Consider the following 23,497-nt stretch of genomic DNA (forward strand, 5'->3'; position numbering starts at 1 on the left):
ATGAACGTTCAAGTCATGGGGGAAGGGGAGAAGTGTTCATTCACAGTCTCAAGGGATAGTGTGGTTGCTTGCTGGCCAGCTGTCAGCAGGGCCGCCACTGTTTTCTGCTCGCCGCCTCCGGGATTGAGGCGAGCAGGTACTGCAGCCTGGCCATTCTCCTCCGAGATCTCTTGGGGGCTGGGGAGGGGCAGGGCAGCACAGCCCTAGGTGGAGAAGCATTATGGAGGGGCTGCAGCAGGACTCTGTCCTGTCTCTGCTCCTCCTGAAGCTCCACAAGCTGCTGGAGCATGTCTGCCTGGTCGCACATGATTCGCAGCATCTCCTGCATGGTACTGCAATCATGCTCCTGCATTTCTCTGTGACTCTTCCTATCCATGTCCATATTCTGGGACAAGGTCAGCCGCCACGCTAAAAGCTCTGTCTCTGCGGCCACAGAGGCGTTCATGAGCTCGCCAAACATGTCATCTCTTGGGTTTTTTTTTTCCTCTTTCTCATCTGCGATAGTCTTTCTGCAGCATTTCTTGAGGGTTGGGCCAAGGCGAGGTATCTACAGAATGAAAAGAAAGTAACAAGGTAGCTATTGTTAGCAGACTGAAGAAAATGATACAACTGCAACAACGTAGACAATACTCCCCATGCAGTGCACAGGGCAAACACAGACCCTCATTCCATTCCTAACATCCCAGAAGGGTTGGCTCGCTGTGCCCTTAAAGAGATGGTAAGCCAGGGGATTTGTGGATAACATGGGGGGGTGGACGGGTATATAGTCTCTGCTTAAACCAAATAAAAGTAATCAAAGTGACTTGGTGGGGCAGTACAATGGGGAATACAAAGGTACAGGGCATTTGCTGTATAGCTCTGGTATTTTAAACATGCACCGTCTTCCCTAGGTGACCATGAACGATATTAGTCTCCTGAGTGTAACGCGTGAGGAAAAGTAAGATTTGCTGCATGCAGCGGGGTACGAGTCTGGACCTTACGACGCTATGCTGTGTTCTGCCATGATGCCTGCTCCCTTGACTGCAGCGTGGCACGGCAAAGTATTCTACTGTGGAGGGAGGAACAATGCAGTCCTGCCCAGAAACTTTTTGCGAAGGATAACCGATTTACCTACATGAAAGTTTCTGTGTGATATCAATTGATGATTATCGGAGCATATCTGATCACATAAATAATCTGTTCCATGGGTAACCCCCCAGTAAAATCCGATAAATGCCTGAAATCCCTTTCCTGCTCCTTCCTCCTCCCCAATGCAAAAGGACAGAACTGCTAAGAAGAAAAAAACCTCACCAGATGTGCCTTCCCCGGGACCATTAGTGCTGTCCTGTGTGCTGCTGGACTGCTCTGGGGTCAGGAATAGTTCCTGACTTTCAAGGAGAACGGACACCCCGCTTTCCTGCACCCTGCTCTCCTCAGCCGCCGTCTCCTCCTTGTCCATGGAGTCATCATCATTGTCCATGGACTGTGATCTAGCGGAGGGATCAATGCTGCGGGGCGGCACCGTGGTGGGATCGCCACTGAGAATTGCATTCACCTCATCGTAGAAGCAGCATGTTTTGGGCGAAGAGCACAAACAGCTGTTAGCTTCCCTGGCTTTCTGATATGACTGACGCAGCTCCTTGATCTTCACGCGGCACTGCTGCGCGTCCCTCTTGTGTCCCTTCTCCAGCATGCTCTGGGATATCTTCCCATAAATGTCCAAATTCCTGATGCTGGCTCTGAGCTGAGCCAGAACGGACTCCTCGCCCCACAGCCCGATGAGATCTAAGACCTCTGGTCAACTCCATGCTGGAGCGTGTTTGGGCTTTGCAGTAGCAATGAGGAGTACAGCGACAAAGCTCTCTCCACGCTGGCAGCACAGGAAATGAAAAGTTCAAATCTTTCCGGGGCTTGAGGGGAGGTGACATTTCCTGGTAGCGTGACCACAGTACAGCACAGCGCGAATGTCCAGAGTGGTTACAAGGGGGCATTGTGGGATACCTCCCGGAGGCCAGTAAAGTCGATTTAAGTGAAGTTGTGTCTACACTGACACTAAATTGAACCAATAAATTCGAATTAAGCGCTACGCCACTTGCAGAGGTGGTTTTATTAAGTCAACTTTTGCCGCGACTTAAGTCAACTTAACTGTAGTGCCAATGTAGACCCAGGTGTTCGGAGATCGATGTAAGTGATTTTACGTTGACCTCCGTCGCCAGTGTAGACCAGGCCTGAGAGACTATTATAGTGTAACTATGAATTAAATGTGATAATCCTATGCTTATGGAACCTTCAGTCTTCTTTTCCTGTTGCTCCTCTCAGTCACCACTCTTTCCCTTCCCTTTCTGGCTGCAGCTTGTGGAAACAGGCACTCTGGCCCCTCTCTGGATATGAATGTTCCAGGTTTAGGTAACTTTTTGTCCCCCTTCTCTCTTACCAACAGTTATGCCTTTGTTATTTATTTATTTATTCTATTTTTTGTCTGCTTGAATTGCCTGTCATGGTTATCCCAATGAGTCTAATGTCAAAATGATGTTAAAGCAATGGTCATTAGACAAGTTAAAGAAAATCCAATTAAATCAAAGATCAGTGGAACAAAAGCTGACTCTATGGACTGGGTAAGAGAGGTTAAATCTTGAAGTTATTGATTTAAACAATTATGCATGTATCTCCTGAAGCCCAAAGGGAGGTGGGGTGTGGAGAGAGATTTTTACAGGTTATCTACTAGCATAGCAGTATCACAAGTCACTATTTCAATGTGTCAGTGCTGCTGCTGCTGCTATTTGTCTGTATTACTATAGCACATAGCAGCCCTACTCATGGACAAGGATCCCGTCATGCTAGGCTCTGTATAAACACAGAAAAGATGGTCCCTGCCCCTAGGGTCTTACAATCTTGGTATAAGACAAGAGACAACAGATGGATACAGACTAACCCGCAGGGGAATACAAGTAAACAGTAGTGGCTAGCATGAAAGAAAGTGGTCTCTGCATACCAGCAGTCTATTCATTGTCAAGGGTTTTTTTAGGCATCACATCAAAGGAGAATTTTGAGGAGGGATTTGAAAGTGGTAATGTGGTAGCTTTGAGGGTGTTTGTGGGAAGTGCCTTCCAAGTGTGTGGGGCTGTGACAAAGTGGCAATATTCTGTAATATTTTTGAGTCCTGTTTATGCCTCAGTTTCCAATATATGCTGCATTGTTACCCAGTGGGTAGAAAAGGAATGTTTGCTTTCAGAGCAGGCTGAGACCTTCTTGACACTAAAAAATATGTCGATATCAGATATGTCGACGTACAGCCACCGCTATAATTACAGCGGTGGCTGATGTCCACACTGCTCTCCATGGGTCGGTGGAGTGCTACCTCACCAGAAGCACTTCCATTGACTTCGTGGGCAGTGTGGGAAGCTGAAAGCCCCATCCCCATAGGCTTCCAGGCTCCCTGTGGGGTCCCCTCCCCACTTCCCCAGTCCCAGCCAGGAGCTGGGCTCCAGCAAACCACATCCTGGCTCACAGCCAAAAGCCGGGCTGCAGCAGCCTGTGTTCCATCCACGTCCCAGCTCGCATCTGGGAGCCGGGCTCCAGCTATCCCGGGCTTGCAGTATCCAGGGCTTATCGCCTGGCTTCCAGCCAGGAGTAGGAACCAGCCGCCCCAGCTTTCTCTTCAATTTCACCACTCCAGCAGAGGGTGAAATTGACAAGTATGACAGCCCCTCCACTGCTAAAGGGACTCAGTGTCTACACTGACACTGCGTCGCCTTAAGTATGCGACAAAAGCCCTACGCCTTTTGTCAAAGTGGTTTTATTTTGTTGAAAAAACAGGGCAGTTTTGTTGGCGGGAAGGTGATTGTAGTGTGTACACCAGCACTGCTTTGTCGACAGAAACTGACTTTTGTCTACAAAACTCTCTAGTGTAGACCAGATCTAAGAGACATAGAGGTGGAACACCTTTATATCAATGGAGCATTGGAGAAAACAATGACAAATCCAATCACCCAGACACTGGACACCTCATAGTCAACAACTCAGAGGGATTTGAATCTCCCCACCTCTCAGTATGGAGACCGAGCATCATTTCCCAGCTAGAAAACAAAGGACTGGGAAGGTGAGAGGTGTGAAGAACAATAGTTGGCTGCTGGAAGGAGTCATGACTCTCACCAGCAGTCTGAGGAAGGATGTCAGAAGGAAAGAGACAGACAGACAGACAGCTTGAACCAAGGGTTTCATTACAGCTTGATTGGGCTCTGGGCAAACCAAAATGGACTATGCTTTAGCCTTCAGTTCTCTCTGTCTCATAAAACAAGAGCAAGGGGACATTCAATTAAATTAAAAGATAGAAAATTCAAGGTTTTTCACACAATCTGTATTTAAACTTTGGAACTCATTGCCACAGGAAATTGAGGCCAAGAATTTATCAAGATTCAAAAAGGTCTTGGATATTTATATGACTATCAAGTACATACGAAGTTAACATAATTAATAATAAGTTTTGGATGATTATTAAACCTCATATTTCTGGATTGATCCAATCTCTAACTATTAGAGATCAAGATAACATCTAATATAGGGGATTATATATACAGATTAATATACAGATTATCCCATATCTGCCTGTTGCATGATTCTTGCACTTTCTTGTTCTGAATCATTTGTTACTGGCCACTTTCAGAGACAAAAATATTGCACTAGGTGGTCCATGGATCTGATCCAGTATTGCAATTCCCATGTGGTTTGGTTCACACCTATCCACCAAAGAAACCTGAGAGTATAATCAAAAGGTTCTATCATCTCACATCTTGATGCAACATTCTCTGACCTTGACAAATGCAATTTTGCTCCACTTACATGCATTCAGAATGCTTCTACGAAGATCATTTTCCCACCATATCGCTTTGACCACATCATCCCATCTCTTTGAATTCCTCCTGTGGTTTCTTCTTTGTTACATCAAACTGCATATATTCACTTTCAACCTTAACCGTCAATCCCCACCCTACCTATCATGCTTACCTCTGACTGGTCCATGATGCCTGCCTTCACTGCCCACTTGTTAAATTTTAAAAACAAACACCTTCATACTTTGTCCCATGATACACCTGTCACGGATCTACTGGTGCTACACTCCCAGCTTTGAAACAGTCTTTATGGGGAACCCCTTCGGTGTGCCACACCCCTTACAGGTCCCTTCCTTCCTCCAGGTTAAGGCCTGTGGCTTCACTGCCTCCTTAGATTGGACCTCTGGGCCTTCAGTATTCTTGCTTCACGCTGTGAGCTCTGTTCGGTTAATCCAACTGAGACAGACTCATGATGGAAATTTGTACACTCTTCAAGGATTAATGCACCTCACAAAGCATTTGCAGTGATACCAAGCAGTGCTGTCAAAACAATCAGGTTTATTAGTTCCCTGGAACGCAGCTCGGGAAGTACTTTAGTTAGCATAGAGAACAGCATTTCCCGATCTACCTTCTCTCTGCTGTTCATTATTTTCTATATTTTGTCATGTCTCCTCTTATTTGTCTCTTTTCTAAGGTAAACAGTCCCAATCTTTTCAGTCTCTGTTTACATGAGAATTTTTCCATACCCTTGAATTCTCTTAGGTCGTCTCTGAATCCCACCTGCTTCTGTAATATCATTTTTGAGATGTGGTGATCCGTTCTGCACACAGTGTTCCAGGTGAGGCCACCCTACTGATTTATATAAAGCCATTATAATAATTTCTGTATTATGCACAATCCCATTCCTTATGCATCCTAACATCTCGTTAATTTTTTGACTGCAGCTGCATATCGTGCAGAGGTCTCCTTTGAGCCGTCTACAGTGACACTCAGACCCTTTTCTTGAGTTGATGCAATTAATTTAGAATCCTGTAACGTGTATGAGTATTTTAAATTTTTCCATTCAATATGTGCTCATTTGCATTCATCAACATTGAATTTCATTTGTCATTGCATTGCCCAATCAGCTGACTTGTTTTAATTTTTTTTTGAAGTTCCTCACAGTCTCTCTGATCTGACTGACCTAAATAACTTTGTTTCTGATACACTTAAAGAATCCCGTATTTGTTTTATATCTTAGGTTATTTGCTTAGAGACATCCATTTTAACCCTTCTTGTTTCCCTCTTTGTAGAGTCATAGAAGATTAGGGTTGGAAGGGACCTCAGGAAGTCATCTAGTCCAGCCCCCTGCTCAAAGCAGGACCAACCCCAACTAAATCATCCCAGCCAGGGCTTTGTCAAGTCAAGCCTTAAAAACCTGTAAGGATAGAGATTCCATCACCTCCCTAGATAACCCATTCCAGTGCTTCACCACCCTTCTAGTGAAAAGATTTTTCCTAATATGCAATCTAGACCTCCCACGTTGCAACTCGAGATCATTGCTCCTAGCAAGTACCTACTACCACTGAGAACAGCCTAGCTCCATCCCCCCTGGAACCTCCTTTCAGGTAGTTAAAGGCTGCTATCATATCCCCCCTTATTCTTTTCTTCAGACTAAACAAGCCCAGTTCCCTCAGCCTCTCCTCATAAGTCATGATCAAGTCCCTTAATCATTTTTGTTGCCCTCTGCTGGACTCTTTCCAATTTGTCCACATTCTTTCTGTAGTGAGGGGCCCAAAACTGGACACACTATTCCAAATGTGGCCTCACCAATGCCGAATAGAGAAAAATACTCACTTCCTTCGATCTGCTGGCAGTGCTCCTACTAATGCAACCCGATATGCCATTAGCCTTTTTGGCAATTAGGACACACTGTTGACTCCTATCCAGCTTCTTGTCCACTGTAACCCCCATGTCCTTTTCTGCAGAACTGCTGAACTCTTCCTTGCGCCTGCTGTACTTCACATTCCTATTTATGGGCTTCACCAGGACCAGACTTCAAACTTTGGAAGGATTTCTGTTTGGTTCAAATAGCATCTTGGACTTTCCATTTAGCCATACTGATTTACTCTTAATCTTCCTGGTTCCCTTTTTGTTCAGGGATACACCTGTCTTTTGAGACTTTTGTTTGTTTGTTTTTTATAAGTAGCATCTATACCACATCTAAGGATTTTACTACTTCTACTTTTAATTTTAGGGCATTTTTGACTAAGAGTTTCATTTTATTGAAATCTCCTTTCCTAAAGTTTAGTGTCACTATGTCACTTTTTGGTACTCTACCTGTCCCAAGAATGTTGGGCCTAATTTTATTGTGGTCATTATTATGTAATGGCTCAGCTGCTGTCACGTCTAAATTAGCTCCTGTATGTTACTTAAATTAAGAATAGCTTGTCTTGTTGGGTGCTCCAGAGCTAATTGTTCAAAGAAGTAGCACTCTGTGTCAAGAAATTGTTTCTCTAAACTATGTCCCATTGTGCTTATTTAGCCAGTGTATACGTTGGTAATTGAAGTCCCACCATTATCATCATTTTGTTAGATTTTGCTGTCTTTCAATATTGTGCATGTAATTTCCTTTCCTTGATTAAGAGGCCAGTAGTATAACACCACTAATATATTTACCTTCTTACATCTTGGGTTTGTATAAATATAGGTTCAACTGTGTGGTTCTGTCCACTCAAAATGTTTATCTTCCTAGATTCTATGATATCCCTTAGATATGACTCTTCTAGTGTCTTTCCTGTACAGCTTGTAACCAGGTATTAATGTCCAGTGTCCCAAACCACCTCATTGCCATTTGAGCTGCAAAATAATATTTTATATTAGCAAATTGACAATGAGATTTGCTTAAATCCAGCCCTCTGAAAAGTTCATCAGTCTGTGTTCTTTAGCTTAATATCCATTGCATTCATTTTTATGGAGGGACTTAATTGCCAGATACCATAGAATCATAGAAGATTAGGGTTGGAAGGGATCTCAGGAGGTCATCTAGTCCAACCCCCTGATCAAAGCAGGACCAACTCCTACTAAATCATCCCAGCCAGGGCTTTGTCAAGCAGGGCCTTTAAAAACCTCTAAAGATGGAGATTCCACCACCTACCTAGGTAACCCATTCCAGTGCTTCACCACCCTCCTAGTGAAATTATTTTTCCTAATATCCAACCCAGACCTCCCCCATTGCAAATTGAGACATTGCTCCTTGTCTTCTGCCACCCCTGACAACAGACTTAACTCCATCCTCTTTGGAACTCCCGTTTCAGGTAGTTGAAGGCTGCTATCAAATCTCCCCTCATTCTTCTCTTCTGCAGACTAAATACAGCCAGTTCCCTCAGCTTCTCCTCCTAAGTCATGTGCCCCAGTCCCCTAATCATTTTTGTTGCCCTCCACTGGACTTTCTCCAATTTGTCCACATTCTTTCTGTAACTGGGTACCCAAAACTAGACACAGTACTACAGATGTGGTCTCACCAGTGCCGAGTAGAGGAGAATAATCACTTCCCTCGATCTGCTGGCAATGCTCCTACTATTGCAGCCCAATATGCCGTTAGTCTTCTTTTTCTAATTTCCTTTTATGTAACACACAGCACTCCTCAGGAACCTTTTAAAACTCTTGTCAAACTATTTTTGGGGGGGAATAAAGTCTATTTGCATGCAGTAACTGTCCTTGTCCGATTGAAGTGTTAGGTTCTTACCGACGTGTTTAGCATTTTCTCTCTTCTTCTCTGCTCCCTTTGGGCAGCTCTGTCTTCCCTTGCTTAAGATTCTCTTGAATGTTAATTAGATTTTCACTATCCTGGTCATTCTTTCAAACACAATCATCAGAGTTACCATGTTTCTCCCTAATTCCAGTCTGTATCAAATATAATTTCTTTTGGGACTCTGTCCAGTCTGTCATTAGTCACACTTACTTAATAAAATATCTTCTAATGAATGTTTAATTTTTAGGGGGTTTTCTCATTTTTTTTGGCCAGCGTTCTAGTTACTAAAATGTGTTGCTGTCAGTTTAGATACCTACTATTTGCTTTTTCTTCCCCTAAATTAACTTTCATCTGCAAAATACTTGTTTTCTGGTTTTTCCTCCATCACCAGTATTGGGGGTCTTCTCATGATTTTTTAGATCTATAGGCTCATCATGACTATCTAGCTAGTTAAGCCACAACAAATCTATTTATGGTAATGATACTGACCTCCTCTGTAAAGCACTTTGCATCTGCTGATGAAAAGAGCTATAAAAGTGATACATATTATTTAACCTCAGCATAACTTTTGAAATCAATGCTTATATCATTAAAGCAATATCCAGCTTCTGATTCAAAAGACTGCTGATCCATCAGTATTTCAGCCAGTGTTGCTTAGCTAGTTTATTTTATAAATTCTATTACTTTCAAAGTAGAAAATATGCCTGTAGTGCATCAGACAGTGATAGCAGAATAATGGCTCCAGGAGCAAAGTTCAGTGATAAAAGTACTAAGGGGGGATTTGGCCAATAACACCAATTATGTGCCTGTACTTGAAAAATCTGAATAACCCATATTACGTTAGTGGAAGTTTAAAGAACGAAACAAGATAAATATGTGGACAGTAGTATATCAATACATGACTAATCAGATTGTTTAGATTGCAGCATGTTGGGATAGTCTGTGAAAAGCCTTAGTTTGAAAAGGCTAGCAGTGTTACTGATTTTCTGAGGCGAAACATAGAGAGTTCCATCAATTCCTCCATATCCCTATCTAAAATATTCTGATATCTCATAGTGAGCACACGGCTTGTGTCATCTACTTTGGAAACTTCAGTTATTTGTGAATACGTTTTTCTCTAGGAAACACTGTTCTGCCATGATTAGTCTTCTTCTTCCAGGACATTTCTTAGTGACTCACTTAGATGATATTTGCTTCTTCAGTGAACCAGAACTCACTTGTGGAACAAAGGTTATCCTTTGACAGCTGAATTTTGGAAACCAGTGGAAGGTTTTCCCTCAGAATCACAGATCTCCCAGCATTTCAATCTTGGCCAAAGGTTTCAATTATTATTAAGCTTGTATATTTCCATCTTGGTTGATTTTGCCATGAAATCTGTCTTAAACACCATCTAGATACCTTACTTACTATGAGTTCAATTGTATGAGACTCACAGGGAACAATAAAAACCTTTTTATAAAACCAAAATAGGTTTCTCTCTTCGAGTGATTGCTCATATCCATTCCAATATAGATGTGTGCGCGCCCTGTTCAGATTCCCGGAACTTTTTTCCCTTAGCTAGCTCCGTAGGGTGGGCTCAGGCGCCCCCTGGAGTGCCGCGCTCATGCCGTGGTACATAGGGCGCCGCCAACCCTGTGGCCCCTCAGTTCCTTCTTTCTGTCTGTGACAATTGCTGGAACGTCTGCCTCTTGCATACCGCAAGTAGCCTTCCTTAGTCTTTAGCACGTTCTTTGTTATTCAAGTTGTTGTTAATAGTTATTATAGTAATAGTAGTAATTAAGTTAAGTAGAGTAGTGCCCTTAAGGGCTAAGTTTGAGCCATGCCTAGCTCCACCAGCTTTAAAGCCTGCACCATGTGTGCAAAATCCTTCCCCATGAGCGACCCTCACGACCGTTGCCTCCGATGCCTCGGGGAGCAACATAGGAAGGATAAATTTAGGATCTGCGGGTCCTTCAAGCCCCGTACCCAAAAGGAGAGGGACGCCAGGCTGAAGGCGATCCTAATGGAGTCTGCACTTCATCCGGACTCCGAGCCGTCGTGTTCTCCAACAGCACTGGGCGTCTCCTTGGTGCGGAGTGCTCCACCGGCACCGGCGTGGTCGGTACCAAAAAAGAAGCTGCCGGAGGCCGCACATATGGACTCCCCTCTGCTACGGGGACAGCAGGGGGTACCTCAGGAGATGCCCCAGCCACGTGCCGTGGAGAGTACTCCGGCACCAGCATCTCCCCACAGGGAGTCTCCCCCGACTCCTGGAGGTGGGGGAGCGCTCCTGCAAGGGCTGTCGACGCTGGAGGCTTTCGCTACGGCACGCGCCCTCATGGGTCTGCCCACGCCTCTGTTCCCCCCTCGGCCGAGGGTTCCGGGACCAGCGTCTCGGGGTAAACCCGCGCTGGGTTGCCCTGGTGGGTGGAAGAGACGGGAGTCGAGGTCTCCCCCCAGATGGTCGAGGAGGGTTGAGAGTGCGAGCTCCCCTCCCTGCTCCGACTCTGAGTCGTCGAGCTCCTTGACACCGCGGTACCAAGGGTGGTCGAGAGGCAAACGCTCGAGGCAACGACGCTACAGTTCCGCCTCGAGCGAGGACCACTGCTCGGGCTCTGGTACTCCGGTGCGGAGCCCAGCTCGGCACCAATCCCCAACTCCGGCATGCAGAACATCGCTGACACGCAGCGCGCCACAGATGCCGGTACCCATTTTCACCGCGGCACCTCCTGCCTCAGCACCACCCGCCTCTGCATCGCGTGAACGGTCCTGTTCCCCGATCAACGTCGTGACAACATAGGCGTCACTGCTCCCAATCCCGACCTGGGAAGTATCGCCGTAAATCATCCAGACGGAGGAGGCGTTCCACCTACAGCTCCTCCAGCAGCTCCTCCCCCCGTCGGCACCGCAGATCTTCGTCGTCTCGGGCCGCTCACTTTCCAGGAGCCGCAAGCGCAGGTCAAGCGCAATCTCAATCTCGAGATTAAAGAATTGTCAGAGGAGGAGGACCCCCTCTTCGAGGTTTCTGAGTCAGCAGGCCCCTCGCAAGTCGCCCTCCCGGTTCATGAGAGGGTGATGAAAATAGCCAAGACCCTCTGGCAAACCCCTTCCTCAGTGGCCCCCACCTCCAAGGGCGCTGAGCGAAAGTACTATGTACCCAAGGAGGGGTTTGATTTTCTTTATACACACCCTGCCCCAGGTTCACTAGTGGTAGACTCAGTTAACCAACGGGACCACCAGGGTGGCCAGGGCAACACCCCCAAGGTCAAGGACAGCAAGAAGCTGGACCTATTCGGCCGCAAAATGTACTCTACTGTGGCCCTGCAACTGAGGGTCGCGAATCATCAGGCCCTCCTTGGGAGATACAATTTAAACCTGTGGTCCTCGCTGCAGAGGTTCTGCTCAGGGTTGCCCCCAGACCAGGCCGTGGACTTCGCCACTGTGTCCCAGGAAGGCATGGCGGTAGCAAAGGCGGCACTTCAATCGGCCAGTGACGCAGCGGATACTGCCAGCAGGGCGATCGCTTCAGCCATCGTCATGTGCCGCTGCTCCTGGCTTCAAGCTTCAGGCTTGTCTCAAGAGGTCCAACAGACAATCCAGGACCTCCCTTTGATTACACCGGCCTCTTCTCTGAGAGGACAGATGAAAAACTCCACGCCCTAAAAGACTCACGAGCCACCCTGAGATCCCTAGGGCTCTACACCCCGCAGGCCTCGAGGCGCCAGACCCGCCCTCAGACCCAGAGGCAACCGCAGCCTCCACCTAGGCTGCCCCCCAGACCTGCTCCACCCAGGAGGGGTCGGGATCGATACAGGGTGCCCAGCCGCCGCGACCAACAAGGGTCCTCTGCGGGGTCCCAGCAAGGCCCAAACAAGGGCAACGCGGGCAATAAAAGATTTTGACGGGGCGCACGAGGTTGGCACTCCTCCTTTTCCCCTGGATCTCTCCAAGCCCTTTACACACAGGCTTCGGCCGTACCATGCCGAGTGGGAAGCCATTACCACAGACCAATGGGTCCTCGGCATAGTCCTCAAGGGCTGTGCCCTACAACTTACAGCCTCCCCCCCAATTCTCCCCCTACCCAGTCCCTCTTCAGGGACCCCTCTCACGACCAACTCCTCATACAGGACGTCAACTGCCTCCTCACGCTCGGGGCGGTAGAGGAGGTTCCTCCACGGGGAAGGGGATTCTATTCGCGGTACTTCCTAATCCCCAAGGCCAAGCGGGGCCTGAGGCCAATTCTGGACCTCCGCCGTCTGAACAAGTTCGTCAGACGCACCAGGTTTCATATGGTTTCCCTAGCCTCCATCATTCCCGTCCTAGATCCAGGGGACTGGTATGCCGCCCTCGACCTGAAGGACGCGTACTTTCATATCACTATCCTTCCAGGTCACAGAAAGTTCTTACGGTTTATGGTAGATGGATGCCACTAACAGTTTTCAGCCCTACCCTTTGGCCTTTCGTCTGCGCCAAGAGTGTTTACGAAATGTATGGCAGTGGTAGCGGCCCACCTGCGCCACAGAGGGGTACAGATATTCCCATACCTGGACAACTGGCTGATCCGGGGCAAGTCCAGGGTCCATGTGAGGAACAGCCTGGCCCTTACCTGCGCCACATGCACCAGACTGGGGCTGCTCATCAATGAGCAGAAGTCCACGCTCACCCCAGTGCAGCGCATAGAGTTCATAGGGGCCACCTTGGATGCCACCCAGGCCAGAGCCTTCCTCCCTCAGACTCTGTTCGAGAACATGGCTGCCATAATCGACGATCTGCACAGGTCCCCCACGACGACAGCCAGGCGCTGCCTTCGGCTGTTGGGACACATTGGCGGCATGTACTTATGTGGTGAGGCTGGCTCACCTCAAGCTCAGGCCTCTCCAAGGGTGGCTGGCCTCAGTCTATGTACCAGCCAGACACCTGCTGAACAAGGTGGTCACGGTTCCCGCCGAGGTACTGTCCTCCCTGGACTGGTGGAGGGACCCCGGGGGGTTCTAAGGGGCATCCCCTCAGAGACTTGGCTCCCTCAGTGACCCTGATAACAGATGACTCAGACGAGGGGTGGGGGGCCCACATCAGCAAGGACCCGAGCACCCAGGGACTATGGTCACCAGACGAGAGGGCTCTCCATATCAATGTGAGAGAGCTCAGGGCGGTCCGCTTGGCCTGCAAGGTCTTCCTCAATTTCCTGAGGGGCAGGATGGTTCAGGTCCTTACAGACAACACAGCGGTCATGTTTTATATAAACAGGCAGGGGGGAGTGCGCTCCTCAGCTCTTTGCCAGGAGGCTATTCGTCTTTGGGACTTCGCCGTGAGGCATGATTTTCATATATCTGCCTCTCACCTCCTGGGGGTCAGGAATGACGAGGCGGACCGCCTCAGCAGGTCGTTCTTACCCCGCCGCGACTGGTCACTGCACCCGGAGGTGGTGACTTCAATCTTCCGTAAGTGGGGGGTTCCCCAACTGGACCTGTTCGCATCGTCCTGGAACAGGAAGTGCCTGAAGTTCTGCTCGCTCCGAGGTCGCGAGCCGGGCTCCCTCTCCAACGTGTTCCTTCTAGACTGGACGGGGACCCTCCTGTATGTGTTTCCCCCCATTCTGCTCCTGCCCAAAGTCCTCTTGAAGATCAAGAGGGACAGAGTGGACATGATAGTGATTGCGCCCGTGTGACCGAGGCAGCACTAGTACAGCATGCTGCTCGACCTGTCCATCGACACGCCGATCCCGCTCCTGAGGCGCTACGACCTGCTCTCACAGGACCAGGGTCACCTGCTGCACCCGGACCTGGACTCCCTCCACCTGACGGTGTGGAGACTCTGTGGCTGACGGAGGGAGAGAGAGCTTGCTCCGCACAGGTCCAACAGGTTTTGCTGGGCAGGAGAAAACCTTCCACTCAGCTGGTATATCGGGCTAAGTGGAAGCGTTTTACTTGTTGGGCGGGGTCCCGGGGTATCCCACCATCTGGCTCGCCCATACAGGCGATTTTGGAGTACCTGCTCCACCTGAAGCTCCAGAGTTTAGCACTGGCTTCCCTGAAGGTGCACCTGTCAGCTATCTCGGCTTTCCACCAGCCGATGGAAGGGCGTTCCCTGTTCTCCCACCCCATGTCAGTCAGGTTCCTCAAGGGGGTGGAGAGGCTGTATCCCCAGGTCCGTGACCTGGTACGTCCCTGGGATCTAAAACTGGTCCTCTCCATGTTGACAGGACCCCCCTTCGAGCCCATGGCTACATGCCCGCTGCTTGTCCTATCGTGGAAGGTAGCCTTCCTGGTGGCCATTACATCGGCTAGGAGGGTCTCTGAGATAAGAGCATTAACCTCGGAGCCCCCCTACACGGTCTTCTATAAAGATAAAGTGCGGCTGAGACCCCATCCAGCCTACCTGCTTAAGGTGGTGTCTCAGTTCCATTATAACCAGGATATCTTCCTCCCCGTGTTCTTTCCCAAACCACACAGTTTGGAGAAGGAGCGGAAATGGCACTCACTGGACGTCAGACGAGCCGTGGCCTTCTACATCAAGCGGACCAGGCCGTTTCGGAAATCAACGCAGCTGTTCGTGGCAGTGGTGGACCGGATGAAGGGCTCACCTGTCTCCACCCAGCGCGTCTCCACCTGGATCACCTCCTGTATTAAAACCTGGTATGAGCGGGCGAAGGTGCCGCTTCCAGAAGCTGTGACAGCGCACTCAACCAGAGCCCAGGCCTCATTTGTGGCCTTCTTGGGAGGAGTGCCCCTGCAGGACATCAGCAGAGCAGCGACCTGGTCGTCAGTCCACACCTTCACGTCTCACTACGCCATCGTGCAGCAGGCGAGAGAGGACACGAGATTCGACAGAGCCGTGGTGATGAGAGCAGCTCACCATTGACTCCTACCCACTTCCAAGGTATGGCTATTTAATCACCTATATTGGAATGGATATGAGCAATTACTCAAAGAGAGAAAACAGGGTTACTTACCAGTAACTGTTCTTCGAGATGTGTTGCTCATATCCATTCCACACCCACCCTCCGTCCCCACTGTCGGAGTCGGCAGAAAGAAGGGACTGAGGGGCCACAGGGTCAGTGAGCTGACCCTACGGAGCTAGCTAAGGGAAAAAAGTTCCGGGAATCTGTGCACGAGGCGTGCACAACCTATATTGGAATGAATATGAGCAACACACCTCGAAGAACAACATTTACTGGTAAGTAACCCTGTTTTTCTAATCCTTAAAGTTATGACAGTTTTAAATCCAGTATTTTAGGCCTTTCCAGGGCTAGACAAGATTGATGGATTACTGGAAAGCTGGGAGTCTTTCCTTTCCAAAGAGATTAATTTCATGTTTCTAGCTATGCAGTGCTGAGAAGTACTGAACTTCAAAGCTATGGCTATTTGATTTGTAGAAAAACTGATTCAGGAATGATTATTGCCCTAACAAGGAGGGAAAATTCCACAATTAAGGAGAGGAGGAGGAGGAAACATTTCTTTAGCAAGATTATTTTTTAAAAAAATGCTGTTCTGGGAATTGAAATGTTAATGATAATCCCCTAGAAATGGATTAGTGAGCAGAGAACGGGGTGATATTAAAAGTGCATGATAAATGTATTTCTCAGGTAGGCCATCACCTCCACATATATGGGGTCTTTTGAACGTGAATATGATGTCAATACAGATAAGATTTTATTGTGTCTCCATACAACCTGTTTGCATGGGATTGTTGAGTACAAAGTACAGCACAACTTTAAAAAACAAAGTTTCACATTTGAATGTTCTTCTGCTGGTACACATGCGCACGCGTGTGTAAAAATAAAAGCAGGGAGATTAACAAACAAGAATAGAGCTGTGTAGGCCTTGAAATGCAGCTTCAATTTACAGCACAAGAAATCTGTTCTGACCAGATTTAACAAGGAAAAAAAATCAAATGTATAATCAAAAAGTCTTTACATAAAATTTCTCATTAGAGTCATTCACAGTTGATTATACGAGACATCAAATTCTGGGATCCAGAAAAGACTTCAAAGTAAGGAAGAAAGTCCACATCCATCTACTATATGTATTTACAAGCACATTACTCAGAAGATAATATACAATAAACAATGCCTACTAAGATAATCTATTGAATTCAAACTGGAACAGGCACATAGAAAGGTTAGTAGGATAATCAGAGGAATGGAGAGCCAGTCTTATGAGAGACTAAAAGAGCTTGGCTTGTTTAGCCTAGAAAAATGCTTTAGAAGGATTATGATTGCTCTTTATTAGTATGTAAGGGTGATAAACACCAGGGAGGGAAGAAGAACTGTTTAAGATGAATGGAATGTTGACACAAGAACAAATGGGTGTAAACTGACCATGAATAAATTTAGGCTGGAAATTAAAAGGTTTCTAACTATCAGAGGAGTGAGAGTCTGGAACAGCTTTCCAATAGGAGTAGTGGGAGCAAACTACCTAACTAGTTTTAAGATGAAACTGGATAAATTTATGAACAAGATTACGTAACTAGGTCACCTTTGGTAGCAGGGGGCTGGACGTGGCGACTTAAGAGGACCCTTCCAGTCCTGCGTCACTATGCATCATTGCTTCTTAGAATGTCATAGCAGCAGTCATGGGTCCTACAACCTGTTCAGTTCTGGAAAAGAATAAAGAAGAAGTAATTGGCCAGTGAGCGTCTATTACATGTTTCTCAAACCTTCACAAAATAACCACTTTCATTGCCATTGACTTTTCCCAGATAACACCATATATGCAACCATCCATTTAAACTAAAAGAAGATACAATCTAATACTAAAATAAAACATCCCACATTTTTTCTTATGGAGAGAATTTTCCTGATTCAGAAGTCACTTACACACATGTTAATCAGGAATAATTCTTCTGAAATCAGTTGAATTATACCAGTGTAAATCAGGTTTGACTGAAAGCAGAATCAGGCCCAATATATCTATAACCATTAACAAAAGTAATGAGATATTTAAAGTTCCAATCTTAAGAGCCTATCTTAATTGCTAATGCTTGCTGGTCAAAGAATTTTACAGCTTCCTTCTGGTGTAAATCTGTCTCCATGTAGAAAATACTCATCCTAATCAGAAGGGATAATCCTAATCCTTCTTTTTATGTGTTTTTCATACACAATTCTAAAGAAGTGATGGAGAGTTGAGGAAAATCAAAGTATCTGTACCTTGAAAAGTTGACATTCCTATATTTCTACATGTTTCTGCAGGTCAAAATGTAGAACCATAATCTTTTTATGGGCTTCATCTACTTGATCTTGCTGCAGTTTTGGGACCCTTTTCTTCCGCATCTACTATCAGCTGGTTTTTCTCTTGCAACTCTGTCAAAGGCCTTTTCCAGCTCAATGAACACTCTCTGAATATTTTTCCATTTCTCTCTAAATTTTTGTGTCTCAGTGCTAAAACAGCAGCTATTGTGTTTCTCTCTGTCTCTCTCTCAAAAAAGTCACATTATGAAAGTTCAAAGTACAATGTCCCTTTCACATTCAGATGCCAGGGTACAGTACTGGTTGTTTTCCTTTTCCTTTGATTTTTGCTACCAAAGATTATTCTGATTTAGAAAGAGGGTCACAAAATTAAATAGAATAGTTGGAAACTTCTCCTTCAAATCAGAATCAGCAGTTTCTTAAGGATTTAACGTTGATTACCGAAGAGTGAGACTTGAGAATAGTTACTTCAGGTTGAGCATATTCACAGAACTGCCCCTAGTTTTTTTTTCCTTCTGAAATGTGATTTGTCTTATCTCTCCCTTTTTGTTTCATCCTACAAAAGAATAGCTTGAAAGACAATGGTATGCCTCCACCTTTTAGGAAGAAAAGAGGTAAAAAGTGCCGTAAACAGTTTACTGGCACAACCCATCCTTGTTATAGTCAGTCTTTAAGTTTATGTTGACCTGAAACCATAGAGCACATACCTCAATCTTTCTCCTCCAATTTTCTTTCCATCTGACCCTTCTACCTAGAAGACAGAAAGGAAGTAGAAAGGAAAGTAAGAAAAGTGAAGAGAAGCAGCAGAGAGAAACTCTGCTTTGGAGCCTACAAGTATCCTGAAATTGAGTCATGCGGACTTCAGCATTTTGCCTAGTGTAGCTTCCACTGTACCTTCCTTGCATTCTGATCATCTTGCTAGTTATCATACTGTTTCACATCCTATTTTGGGGTTAGATTATATATAAGGTTGTGATGAGCCATTGCCAGCCGTGTTTGAATTCCACAGTTTACTTTTATCTCTGTTGGTCAGTGTTCACCTTGGCATGGGACTATCACTGTGTTGATATGCTTGCTTGTTTCTTTTCTAGTAATAGACAAGATAATGTGACCATGCTAATTTTGTCGAATCATTCCTTCTTGGAAAAGTACTAGAAACAACTGCTAGGCAATTGGTTTTCTCCAAAGGCACTAACATGTGGGGTCCTACAAAATTTCCATCTTGTCTCCTTCCCTGTTTTCCCAATGCTAGTAGGAAGCTATTAAGGTGTGACTATGAGGTTCTTGTGTTATCACTATACTGATGGTACTTGCCTTAACAACCCTTTTCTATTGAACTCAGATTCTATAGTGTTGTGTGTTGCTACTGAGAAACATGGAAGAGTGAAGGCTGGGTCTGCACTCTCTTCTCATTTTGTGTATCCAATTTTATGCAAAATGATTGATACCATCAGGGTCCTATTGGAAATCTTAGATAGTATTACAGTTCATAGTGCCGTTCAATATCTCCAGCTAGCCAGAAAAGTACTCATTTCTTTGTATTATTAACCTGACAGTAGTTGTTTGGCTGTTGCAATCCCCTCTATGTAGGGGTACTCTGAAGCTCCAGCTATTGCTGAATGCAGATGCCTGTTTCCTGTGTAGCGAGGTTCACTACCATGTGTTAATTTGTCTCAGATGGTGATCTTTAAAAATTTAGATCTTTAGGGACTTCATTACTTGAGATACCATCTTTCAGCCTATAACCTCTAAAGACAGTAATGATAAAATGAGACGTATGTACTACTTGAACATATTGAATACTTCATGCTGGGAGGCAAGGCTTCCTCAATTAAGGGTCTGTATTCACTGTACTGGGAGGTCCATCAGAGATTTTAGTCTAGCAACCTTCAGGGCAAGATACAAGCCTCATTTATTAGCATTTGATTAATTGTTTTTATTTTGTTCTTCTTTTGTGGTTTATTGTCTGTAATTAAAGTGCCAAGCTGCTGTAGAGAGGGGCATTGTAAAAATTATTACGTTACAAAAATTCATTAAGGAGAAGGGGAGGGAATTTTCTCATTCTTTAAATTATATATATTTTCAAATTTCTATTTATTTTTCAAATCATTCAAAAGCATAAGACTTGTAATATGTTTTAGATACTTCAGAGTTGTAAATTTAAAGAACTGAAATGTTTCTGTGAAAAAAGGACTATTATATCCTTTGTTTTTATACCCTAAAAATATATGGCAAATAAGTTTTTCTCTTTTCAATGTTACAATGGGTAAGCCACTTCAGATAACTTTAGGCCTGTGATTTTGGCTGTTAATGATGACATATTAACAGGCATCTTTCCTCTTCCTGCATTGTATTCCTTACTTTAAGCTGTATGTTTTCAACCACGGACAGGCAGGGGTCCAAAAGATCTGTTACTGCAAGAGCTTGTCTACACGAACAGTGAGACTACAGCAAGCTGGGGTATGAAACTAGCCGGCCGTGGTCTAACTGCCGTGACTCTGCTGATGAACATTAACTGTTTGGTAACAGGCTTTGAGTTTGTCCTGTTTCAAAGAGGAATAGATCAAAGTGCTCTAATGAACTGTTGGCACCCGTTAGCAGGATCCACACAGAAAATTAGGCAATGGCAAACTAGTACCCTGTGGATTCACACCCAGCTTCCTGCTGTCTGATTGTTCGTGTAAACGAGACCTGTAATAAGGCCATTCTTTACTCACTACTGAAAGTGTAGTAGCTTCCTTTCTCTTCTGTTCCTTCTCTCCAAAATCATAGATGCTAAGACCAGAAGGATGATCGTGATTATCTGGTCTGAACTCCTGTATAACATAGTCCACAGAACTTCCCCAAAATAATTCCTAGAGCAGATCTTTCAGAAAAACATCCAGTTTTAATTGATTTAAAAATTGTCAGTAGTGGAGAATCCACCACAACCTTTAATAAACATCAAGTGATTAATTACGCTCACCATTAACAATATACACCTTATTTCTAGTGTAAATTTGACTAGCTTTGACTTCCAGCCATTGGATCATGTTATACCTTTCTCTACTAGACTGAATAGCTCATTATTAAATATTTGTTCTCACTATAGGTACATAGATTGTAATCAAGTTAACCTTCTCATTGTTAAGCTAAATACATTGAGCTTCTTGAGTCTATCACTATAAAGCATGTTTTCTGATCATATAATCATTCTCATGACTCTTACCTGAACCCTCTCCAATTTATCAACATCCTTCTCCGAGATGAAGATAGGACCTTTCCTTTCTGTCTTCCTCTTCTCACATTCAGGCACAAAAGAAAACCAAGCTGGTTTTGAAATTATTTGTTTCGCACAGGCTCTTATTTCAGTGCCATATGACTTTTCTTCCATTTCTCGATTCATGCATATATGAGGGTGAAGGGGAGAGAGTTTGATTCTTCCATAGCTCTTTGCTATCTGTTTAATAGAAGAGAATTCCTTTTTGATTGCATTTTGTTTGATGTGGGTTGTGGTGGAATTGTGGTTGTAGAAGTGTGTAGATTTGTTTGAAATAACTTTTTTTACAGCTGGAATCTGTCATGAGTTGGTTGAGAGCTTGACTGAACTGTACACATGTTCCTCCCTTTTGGGAAAAAATATGCTTTATTTTATAGAAGTGGTGAAAGGATTATGTGATAAGAAGTGGGGTGACTTGGTAAATCCTAAATGTATACAGTTCCTCCTTTATACTACAGATGCAGTGGAGGTGTTCCACTTCTAAATCATATTTAGATGCCTGGAGAAGGTCTGTCATGATCTGGGGTGCACTTTCTCACTAGAACTTTTTACTCTCGCCATACGACCTATCACCTGCCTTTTACTAAACAGTAATAAATGTGAAAGTATACGCTAATGGGCCAGGATTTTAACAATTTTTTAGTGCCTTTATTAAATGGCCAATGCCTGCAGCATGACCCAAACCTGGTTTACTTTGGCGTGACATTGGATTGGTCATTGACATACTGCAATTGCTTGAAGAAGTCAGCAACCATTGCGCTTGGTCAGAACAACTTGCTCAGAAACTGGCTGGCTCAACCTGGGGTGCAAACACCTGGATGTTTAGAACAACAGTCCTGTACTGAGTAACATATATGTGATATATTTTGTGAGAAATTCCATGAAACTGCATGCACATATATATTTGTGCTTGTTAAACCATCTTCAGATGTTTGAATACTCCCATGTTACCTTTCTGATGTTTCAACGTATTATATGAAATGATTTAATTTTCTTTGGAAATGTAAAGAAGGTTAGCAAATTATCTTTATATCCATTACCTGCTGAGTGACTCTCACTGAATAAGCCTTGTACAAATTACTTCATATTGTGTAGGCTAGAAAACAAACTTGATGGTCTAGGGGTTTGTTGGTTTCTCTGTCTGTTTGTTTTGTCCCCATTATTATCCCAGTATCTCTACATTACATTCTTGCACTTGGAGCAATAGGTCAGCATGACATTTTTCTCCTGTGCCTACATTTATTTTAATTTTAGCATTATTTGTAAATACTACTTTTTTTTTGTATAATGCACAGCTCTCTAATTCCGCTGCACTTGAAGGAAAAGGGCAATTAAAATTTACTTCTGGACGATGGAGTCCACACCACAATTGTACGCAGGTCGCAACAGCCAATGATACTGCCATTCGAGGATGGGATACACGAAGTATGAGGTAACAAAAAAAATTGTTCTCTTGTTCTTACAGAATAGACTCTCTATTGAAGGTTAATTTTCATCACTTTTGACTCTCTTTGAAAAAAGGATGGAAAAGATATAGCTATGTAAATAATTGTAAATGGAATGGATTTGGATTGCATTGTTGGTGTATTCAGAGCTCTTAAGTAAAAAGTTTACTCTGTTTTTTTCCTAACCTTCAAATCTAACTTGTATATTGAGTGTCATTGAACTTTGTCCCAAACTGATTGTTCAGTACACAGTAAAAGTATTACTTAAACTAGAGCTGTTTCATAATTCAGCATGAAAATCAATGTCTGTTTAAATCAGAGTACTGATCGTGCGCTAATTATCTCCATAGTATGATATTTAAAAGTAATTTAATATTTGGAGGTAAGTTTACCATTTACTTTTACCATTTTAGTAAGTACTATATCTAAGTTTATAGCATACTATTCCACACAGTTACTAAATTTATTTAAAAAAAAAATAAGTGAGCCAAGACAAACAAAATGCTTCAAAAGTACCAGGTTAGGGACTCTTTACCTTTTCTGGTTGTGATTTTGATAGGCAAAGGACTGGTGATGTGCACATCTGTTGCTATAACAACAGAAGCCTCTGCAAGCTTTTTTAAGATACCATTTTTCCCCTTAGCACACAGTAATTTATCACTAAACTGAGAAGATGGATGTCTTGTAATAACTTCTGTTGCTTTAAAGGGGGAATGACTTCAAATTTAGTTCTATGGCTCCTGTAAACCCCAGATACAGCGATAAATCCCCATGTTTCCCAAGCGTGTGTATTTGTGCCAAAAAAGGTTTATTTAATGTAATAAAGGAAAGCTAAATATACATATACAATCATTGAAAACCATTTCTTCTTGTACTTCCAGCATCTTATTTGTCACTTCAATTGTTCTATAAGAGGACACGCAAAAATCTAACTTCATATTTATTAAAAAAGGCTGGCTTTAATAAAACATATAAGAGGTAATGTTAAAGGGTGAAGGAGGATTTTTTGGGCTCCTCCTTTTGTTTTCTGTAATTATCCACTTTTAGTATGTTGTATCGACACTTGAGCTTAAAGCCTGACTATTT

General features: G+C 44.4%; 1 protein-coding gene across 2 annotated transcripts in view; it reads left to right on the forward strand.

Moving 5' to 3' along the window:
- EIPR1 (EARP complex and GARP complex interacting protein 1) overlaps nucleotides 1–23,497 on the forward strand; it is a 155,536-nt gene that overhangs the window by 102,591 nt on the left and 29,448 nt on the right. For both annotated transcript variants that reach the window (XM_067544832.1, XM_067544833.1), the window contains exon 6: nucleotides 22,262–22,398. In XM_067544832.1, the coding sequence (XP_067400933.1) occupies nucleotides 22,262–22,398 (137 nt within the window). The remainder of the gene's footprint in view (nucleotides 1–22,261; nucleotides 22,399–23,497) is intronic.

This window comes from Emydura macquarii, unplaced genomic scaffold, assembly GCF_026122565.2.
Source record: "Emydura macquarii macquarii isolate MOO-44397 ecotype Brisbane River unplaced genomic scaffold, CSIRO-AGI_Emac_v2 contig_1027, whole genome shotgun sequence".
Taxonomy (NCBI): domain Eukaryota; kingdom Metazoa; phylum Chordata; order Testudines; family Chelidae; genus Emydura; species Emydura macquarii.